This window comes from Solanum pennellii, chromosome 9, assembly GCF_001406875.1.
Source record: "Solanum pennellii chromosome 9, SPENNV200".
In the NCBI taxonomy this organism is placed as follows: domain Eukaryota; kingdom Viridiplantae; phylum Streptophyta; class Magnoliopsida; order Solanales; family Solanaceae; genus Solanum; species Solanum pennellii.
Genome location: NC_028645.1, coordinates 71,150,434 through 71,159,665, shown reverse-complemented (window position 1 = coordinate 71,159,665; position 9,232 = coordinate 71,150,434). Strand labels below are relative to the sequence as shown.

The window sequence follows — 9,232 nt, the reverse complement described above, 5'->3', positions numbered from 1 at the left end:
CTTTGAGTTTTAGATATAAAATTAAAGAAAAGATAATGCTAAATGACCAGAATTTAGCGAGAAATTTAAAAGTTTTATAATATATTTGAAATAAGTTGCATTGTTTATGATTGTTGGTCCTTAGTAATAGGGACGGTCGAGAGAGTTGGGGTGATAAATAATTTCTTGAGATCACAAATTTAAAAGTATATTTTATTTTTTATACTTAATTGTATTATGCAACATAAATTGACAAGGGAGGAATGATTACTTACTCTAATATATTAGGAGAGTAGATAGCTATTGGTGTTGAACTTTTTTTTGTTATTTTAAGGATAGTTTTAGTTAGGTGGAACCTTCAAAAGAACAATTAATGGGATATTATTTTTGTGCAAAATTAGCTAGGGAGGGAATGTATGTTGTACAAAAATCCAAATCACTTCTTTATAAAAAATGGTGGGCACTAGGTAGTACTTTTAACTAGAACTAGAAAATCAGTGGCACTGCTAAAAGCTAAGTGGATCTTAGCTAAGATATTTGGAACTTGTTTCTTAATTATTACTTTACCTTTTGCCCAACCAAGAATATCAGAGTTGGCACCTCAACTTCCAAGAAGTGTACTAATGTTCTATTCTTAAATTAAAGAGAACCACACAAGAAATTACTCTCGGTCTCGAATTATTTGTCACAATTTCTAACAATAATTTCATTCTATCAAATTATTTGTAAAATTAAAAGCTTAAGACAAATTATACAATTAAATTTTTCAACATTTTACCCTTAGTAGTAGCTGTACAGAAAGAGATTAAAGAAATATTCATTGAAAAGATACGATATTTTATGACATAAATAAAGATAAATAGTCAAAATTTTATCTTAGTCAATAATCTCTTAAAAAATTGTGTAAAAGAAAAATACGATAAATAATTTGAGACAATAACAATACTGAATATGTGTGTGCGAATTATTACTATGATTTTCTAAAAAAAAATAATAATAATCTACCTTCTAACTTTATCTTAACGCGTGAGCAAACTCATCATAGGTTTCATCAAAAGTATACACTTTTGTGTGTGTTTGAATAGTAAATTTACAAATTCTTTTGTTTTGCGGTGTTAATTCTTTTATTAAATTAAAATTGTTATTTTTGTTTATTGGATATAAAATAGGAATAATTAGAGATATTTTTACCAACACGCCGTTGCCTCGTAAAGCAGACCTACAAAAAGAAAGTTATGGGGTTAAACAAGTTCTATCTACGTCCAAAAGAATTAATTTTAACTTTACGTGTAATATTATATTTTTTTAGAAAAAAAATTATAATTGGAAAAAACCTTTTGGTTACAAAATTTGATAAGAATCGTAAACATGCTTCACACTATGTTATTTTACCTTTTTTAATATTTTATCTTTTTAAATTTAATACCTTTTAATTAAAAATAAAAAAAAGGATCAATTTACTTTAAAATAAGAAGTATATTATAGATTTTTTAAATTTTTGATCATTTAACATTACCCTTTATAATTTAATTATATAGACCATATCCTAACATTTTTGTATTGATTAAATTATTTGTAATGATATAACAAGAACGTAATTAAATCAAATCGTGTGTATTATTACATGGTTAAGGTGGTATATTTCATATATCTCAAAAATTGATCCTTGTTTGAGTTATTTCCCATTCAAGTATACTTCTAAACCTCTTTGACTAATATTGACTGATCATTAAAGAGGTAATTGACCATAGTCCTCTATACACTTGCAATCAAATTGTAATTATATTGTATATGTTTTCGATATATTTGAACGAATACAATTCTAAAGCATATGCATGTAGTTAAATTTTCATATGAAACATTAATATGTAATTGACATACATAAAACTTAAGACAAAATAACCATAAAATAATTACTTTTTTAAATTTTTTTCTTATTGAAAAAATGATATGAAAATAACAATCTTACTATAAGTAGTAATATTGGGGAGGGAAACTAATGGGGATAAACGAAACAACACATATCCCCACTATATGGTGCATGGTATTTTCTACTATATATTTATATAATATATACTTTTTTTGTGTATTATATATGTTTATGAGTTGTGGCTTTTTTTGGGGTTCAGTCGCCGGCCCAAGTATGATGAAATATTACTATGCTGATTCCAAAGCCATTTTCTTTCTTTCCCTTTTTTCAACTTATAATATATATAATATAAAGAAGTAATGCTTATTTAAAACCTTAGTATAAGAATACAAAATACAAATGCCAAACCCCAGCTCCCAATCCTAGCTATCATAAAAAGCAGTGATTAATTCATATATATATACTAGTACCAAGGCCTAGTGCACATGCTTCCCTCTTCTTTCCAATGAAACCATGCATTATTTTTATATATAATATGCATGGTGGCCTACAACTATTTATCATTTCTATACTCTCTCTCTATATATATATATTATAGCTCCCTTCATAATAATATTATTTTAAGGATTTCTTTTTAATCGTATCATATTCACTTATAAGTTCAAATTAATTTGAATTCGCTTCAAATATGACTTATCAAAAGGAAATAAGATTTTTCATTGGCGAATGAGCAACACATTACGGGCTATGGTTCAGCCAGACTCAATAATTTGAAAAAATCATGTATTTATCTTAAAAATTATTATTGTTATAAATTATTAAGTACTACTAATTTAGAACCTAATATCTTAAAATGACTGAAATCATGAATCATAAGGCTTAAACTCTGTCTCGATACGTTGCGATAAGGGAAAAGATCTTATCCATTTGTTCCATCACAATTCACATTCTTTAGTGGTATATATACTTTAAGGTTTAAGTCATATATATACACAATTTTGTTGATAATATTTAGTATAACTACAACTTCTACCAAGAAAAAGGATAAACTCATGTGATTATATATAAGAAATTTACTGTTATATTTTCATACATGATCAAGCTTGTGATTAAGTGTTACGTACCTATTGTGGTAGGCTAATTTCAGCTTCTTAGCAAAAATTCAAAATTGATGAAACCCCTACAAAGCATACAAGTGAATTGAGTGCCTCAACATGTAATCTTGTTGGCAAAATTAGTAATGTACGTACTTGAAAAATATTTTTGTTACTTTAATTAATTAATTACTAGTGGTGATGAGCAATATCATAATTACCAACTATAAACCCTACGTACTTTCTTTTGAGTTATTAGCATGGAATGATGACGCGTGTTAACACTAAAACCAAGATTAAGGCTGCTTAATGGTGTTGTGGATCAATATTAACCTTACACATGAAAAGTAATTAAGCATGCCATCCATCCAGATTAATTATAATATAAATTTAACAGTACATGCAGTGAATATAGGTTAATTAGACTGTAAATATTTTTAAATTTAATCACCATGTGATTGGCATTATTACAAAGTGTTTTGAACTTAAAAACAGAAATAGGATTGAGGCTCTCTCCGTTGTATTGACATCGAACGCACCTTTTTATGTTGTTTTTTACTTTCATTAATCTCAAACACTTTACTGCTTGATGAAATGTTTCTTATTAATTTTATTCGGTCGTTCGTTCACTTTTACTGGTCCATTATATTTATTTTTCACTTTTAATATATAAAGAAAAAGTCATTCAATTTCATATAATGGTATAATACATAAACATAATTCTTAACCCGGCTTCAATTGACAATCATGACATTTAATTTTGAGTGTGTACGTAGACAATTAAACTTGTATAAAATTGAACAAATAGACACATTTATCATACATAGCACCCTACACGACAATTGTGTATCCTACATGGCATCATACATGTATTATGTCACGTAGAACACGTGTATCTACTTGTTTAATTTTATACAAATTTAAGTGTTTAATTGTGCATGCACTTCCAAAATTTGAGGACATAATTGCCAATTGAAACCAGATTAAGAATCATGTTTATATATTATTTTTTATAACCTGTGTAACATTAATTACTTATTATCAAATTATTTCTCAGAGACCTAAGACTAGATGTATGTCAATTAATATAAATATTATGATAAAATACTCAATTTGATCATTATTTTTAATATCCAAAGTGATTAAATACAAGTAAACTAATGAAATAGTAATTTGTAGCTAGAATAAACACAACTTTGCCCAAGTAATAGCGACCTATTGTCACAATGTAACTTTTAATAATTGTGTTTAGAGTTATCTATCAATAAGGGTTGCAGTGAAGTGTTAAATATTCTTTTATTTTTAATTTTTAATTAGAAATCTCAAGTTTGAGTCCCCTTTGTTGGAGAGCGCTTTATCCCATCAATATGAGTGACTTTCAGCGAATCTAAATTTAACATCAAACATTGAGTGAGAAATAAAAAAAGACCTCATTTCATATCTAGATTTTCATTTCATATCTAGATTTTATAGTACATATTTACTTTATATAATTTTCTGGAAGAATATATTTCTCATTATTAGTGATAATGTTATTATGTAATATAATGGTGTCAGCTCACGTATCTTCTTTTGCTCCCTTTGTTCATTTCCTTTTTGTCTATAACATTGGACGAATAAAGTTTTATTGATACACTTTATGAAATCAAATTTTCTTAAAACTATATACTACATGTGACACATTTTTGATTACAACTATAAATTAAAACTTAAAATTCAGTTTTATTCTCTCCTTCTCATGGTACTTACTAATAAACAATGTTTACTTCTAATCGACTATTCTATGACAGAACGATGTTTTCCTCACCAACGTTGTATGAATATTTCATAGGAAAAAAGAAAAAGAAAACATCATATGTATAAAGTAGGATAGTTTTAGTTTTTTGTGTTTGTTTTAGGGAAGTATTAGGCTGGCAGAGAATGGGGCAATTTGTGTGAGGAAACAGCCTTACAAGTTATAAGTCTCAAGTCATTTGCCCAGGCCCCCTTTTCTCTATTTCTTTTTCTAAATCTTTATTATAGTACTTTGTTGTGGGGTGGGGTGGGTGGGGGGGGTTAGGGGACTCTTTTTTTGGTCCCTACTGAGGTGATGTGTTATCCCCCACTAGCCATATCATATCCATGTGGTCATCCTACTCACCCTCTTCTCTCTGCCAGCTAAGCTTTGTTCACTCTCGTTATACCTCATTCGTTTGAATTTATTTGTTTGATATTAACTTGACAATACTTTGTAATTGTGAGATTTTAATAATGTATTATGTAAACAAATTAAAATTAAAAAGTTTACCATAATAACTAAAAATAAAGTAAAATAAATAAATTGAAACGAAAAGATTAGAATGATTTTGCTGTTATCTTTAGTGGGGCTTCTATGGGGACCCTCAGAATCAACACCTCATTATTATTCTCTATAATTCTCTTAAATAATAATGGTGCTAGTAACACTTTTAATTAAAATAGTGGAAGAATTGGTATATGAATTCGTATAAAAAGTGAATTAATTATTGGTTTTTTTCTAAAAGTGAATACCCCCCATTTCATATTATTTGAGTTTGTTTAATTTAATACCGAATTTATAAAAAAGATTGATTTTTAAAATTTATTGTCTAAAATCAATTATAGATATTTGTGTTACTATAAACTATTTCAAATAAAATAAATATTTTAAAGTTAATTTGTTATTTAAATATGAAAATATATCATTCTTTTTAAAATCGACTAAAAAATATATCATATAAATTAGAAAAAAATTAATTAAGAAAATTTTAAGGCTAAATATGCTTATAAAATATCTAAAAATGAGTTTTTAAATAAAACTGAAGAGAAAAAGAAAGGAAATATGTGGAAAAAAAGAAAAGATCAATGCTACCCCATCCTTTTACTTTCAATTGCTATGGTTATCAAATTATAAGTGCTTTGATTAATATTTTATGATATATTTTTTTATTATATTGATGTGCAAAAAATTATAGTTTATTATACTTTTTATATAGTTTTTAAGTATCTTAATTTATTTTTGTGTAAAATATCGAAGTAATGCAATTTAATTTAACTTTAAAAATTAGTCAAATTAACTTTTAAAAAAATGCAAATAACAATTAAAAGTATACTGAGAGAAAAATTTCTAACACAAAATATTCCCATTAACAAGAAGCTTTTTCCATTACTAATTATTCTCAAAATTGGATCCATCGAATTAATACTATCAAATTATGGAAGAAGTAAGTGTCATATTAATCATAATAGGAATATTAATTATTGAAGAATATTAAAATACAACAACATCTTCGATTGTTAGAAATTTTATGAAAATGTTAGTAAAACGTAAACTTAGAAATTAGGAAATTAAACATGCCATGGTCGGTCCAACAATCATTACTTAGTTTATACACTTGTAATTACATACTAAAATCAAAGTGTATTATTTTAATAATTTAATGACTTTATCTTATGATTTGAGAATTGACCCCTCTAAAAGCATTAACTTCCCACCACCAATCACATGCAACCTTACTTATTGTCATTGCCCAAACACTTCTATATAAACACCTCTCCCCTCTCATTTCTCTTCAAACTATTCTCTCATTACAACAAACAAACAAAAAGAAATTCTACTACTACTATTACTACAACAAGTTTAAGTTTGATTAGTGAAAAAAATAAGAAAAATGTTTAGTTTTTCAGATAACGATATGTTTTCGAGGCGATGTGTTTGGGTAAATGGCCCTGTTATTGTTGGTGCTGGTCCATCAGGATTAGCTGTTGGAGCTTGTTTGAAAGAAGAAGGTGTACCTTGTGTTATATTGGAACGATCTGATTGCATTGCTTCGTTATGGCAAAAAAGAACTTACGATCGATTAAAGCTTCATCTTCCTAAGCAATTTTGTCAATTGCCTAAATTTCCATTCCCGGAACATTACCCTGAGTATCCTTCTAAGAGACAATTCATCGAATACCTTGAATCATATGCTAAACAATTTGATTTAACTCCACAATTTAATGAATGTGTTCAATCTGCTAAATACGATGAGTTTTGTCGATTATGGAGGGTGAAGACTGTTTCAGCTGATGGAGCTGAGGTTGAGTATATTTGTCAATGGCTTGTTGTTGCTACTGGGGAGAATGCGGAGAGAGTGGTGCCTGAAATTGATGGACTGAAGGAGTTTGGTGGTGAAGTGGTTCATGCTTGTGATTATAAGTCTGGTGAGAAATTCAGGGGAAAGAAAGTGGTGGTGGTTGGTTGTGGAAATTCAGGGATGGAAGTATCACTTGATCTTTGTAACCATGATGCTCAACCATCAATGGTGTGTCGCAGTGCGGTAAGTTATTAATACTGTGTATACTCACCTTCACATACAAAACAATTTATCTTATTAAGATTTTTTATTTTTTGTGATATGCAGGTTCATGTTTTGCCAAGAGAGATATTTGGAAAATCAACATTTGAGCTAGCTATGTTGTTGATGACATGGCTACCACTTTGGCTAGTTGACAAGATTTTACTGGTTTTGACATGGTTTATTCTTGGTGACATTGAGAAATATGGACTAAAAAGGCCATCCATTGGACCATTACAACTCAAAAACAGTCAAGGGAAAACCCCTGTTCTTGACATTGGTGCTTTGGAGAAAATTAGAGCTGGGAAAGTTAAAGTTATTCCTGGAATCAAAAAGTTTTCATGTGGCACCGTTGAACTTGTCACTGGTGAAAAACTTGAAGTCGATTCAGTCGTTCTTGCTACTGGCTACTGCAGCAATGTTCCATATTGGCTACAGGTGAGAAAATGTTCTATTCCAAAGTTTCTAAGGACAAATATAACTCTTGAAAAGTTGACTAATGATATTTTTCGCTCTATGTGTTAACAGGAAAGTGAATTTTTTTCAAAGAATGGTTACCCAAAAGCACAATTTCCTAATAACTGGAAGGGAAAATCTGGCTTATATGCAGTTGGATTTACAAAGAGAGGGCTAGCTGGTGCTTCTGCTGATGCCATTAGAATTGCTAAAGATATTGGCAAAGTACACAAAGAAGATCTCAAGCAAAAGAAGCAAAAAGTTCCAACACACAGACGTTGCATCTCAACCTTTTAATGAAAATTCAACCTATGTTGCTCGGACTTTGATTAAATATGAGACGAGTGCGGCATCAAAAGTCATAAAAGAAAGAAGAAAAAAAATTCCCTTCTCTTTTTTAACTCAAGGGGGAATATTTATTAAAAGAAAGAGATGTAAAATAATTGTGTAAAAAATAAAAACATATAACAAAAAAAGCAGAAGATGATAACCATAGGTCTGAGCCCTCTCCAAAAAGGCCCAAGTTTTGCTACAGTTTGGGCATTTTGTATTCAAGGATGTAGAGGCTATTTAGTTACCTCTTTTTCTTTTATTTTGTATTGACATTTCATATATACACACTTGTACAATCACTACTGATCAATTCATTTCAATGACAATATTCCTTTATGAGTTTAACTTCTCTGCACCGACAATTATATACTGCAAATCGATATTGCTATATGTGATATTTTTATCTAACGATACGATTGGGAGATAAAAATGATTAAGGTTGCCAAGATTGAAAGAAAAGAAAATCTATAATTGCTAATATATTTGAGAAAATGACACTTTAATTTGTCCTTTTTGTGCATACTTAGCTTAAAGGGAGTTGATAAAGTATGTTGTAGTAGTTTTACAAAAGGAATTATACTGTACTACTTCTCAAGAAGTCTCATTCAGTAGAGTTAATGTTTTCTCAGTTTTGATAGCAACCACTCATTTTTTAGGTACACACAAGTACTTGGATGATATGTCTAGTTACATTTAGTTAAAAAGTTTTTGGTTTAAATTACTCTCATCAAATTGTTCAATTTTATCATTCATTGCACTACTTTTGGTCTATTTATGTCTATATTAGTAGTAAAAATAAGTGAGTAGCATTTTGTTTTTGTCCTTGCAATTGAGAAGTGGACTCCAAGCGTCCATATCCTTCCAAAACAAAAGGTGCAAATTTATCTATCGGCGGAATCAAGTTCTTCACTAAAGGGCTTGAGATATGAAGAAATAAACATGAGAATAAGTTGAGGTGGTATAATTTGCATCTACTATATATATATAATAATAATTTTAATCATTAAACAGTATAATTTTCTATCAAAGGAGGTTCGAATGAACCCTTTCGATTCTACCTAACTCCAACCTAAATTTATATATCCCCCAAGTTTCACTATGGTTAAAACTATCCTGATCAAGTTAAAGCTTATCTGTGGCCAAGGGCAAAAATAGGGCCTCCC

The 9,232-nt window shown here is 28.9% G+C and overlaps 1 protein-coding gene across 1 annotated transcript; it reads left to right on the top strand.

The window, feature by feature from the left end:
* Window positions 1-6,533: 6,533 nt before the first annotated feature.
* On the top strand, window positions 6,534-8,414 carry LOC107030662 (probable indole-3-pyruvate monooxygenase YUCCA5). The gene is made up of 3 exons (XM_015231934.2): window positions 6,534-7,262; window positions 7,347-7,718; window positions 7,809-8,414. Exons 1-3 carry the CDS (start codon window positions 6,612-6,614, stop codon window positions 8,031-8,033), a joined length of 1,248 nt encoding a protein of 415 aa, XP_015087420.1. The 5' UTR covers window positions 6,534-6,611; the 3' UTR covers window positions 8,034-8,414.
* Window positions 8,415-9,232: the final 818 nt, after the last annotated feature.

What these genes read in the sequence shown, in the direction of transcription:
- LOC107030662 (XM_015231934.2), top strand. Translation starts at nt 6,612, where the DNA reads ATGTTTAGTTTTTCAGATAACGATATGTTTTCGAGGCGATGTGTTTGG. An exon ending in CAATGGTGTGTCGCAGTGCG is followed by an intron (nt 7,263 to 7,346) that starts GTAAGTTATTAA and finishes TGTGATATGCAG; the next exon opens with GTTCATGTTTTGCCAAGAGA. An exon ending in ATGTTCCATATTGGCTACAG is followed by an intron (nt 7,719 to 7,808) that starts GTGAGAAAATGT and finishes ATGTGTTAACAG; the next exon opens with GAAAGTGAATTTTTTTCAAA.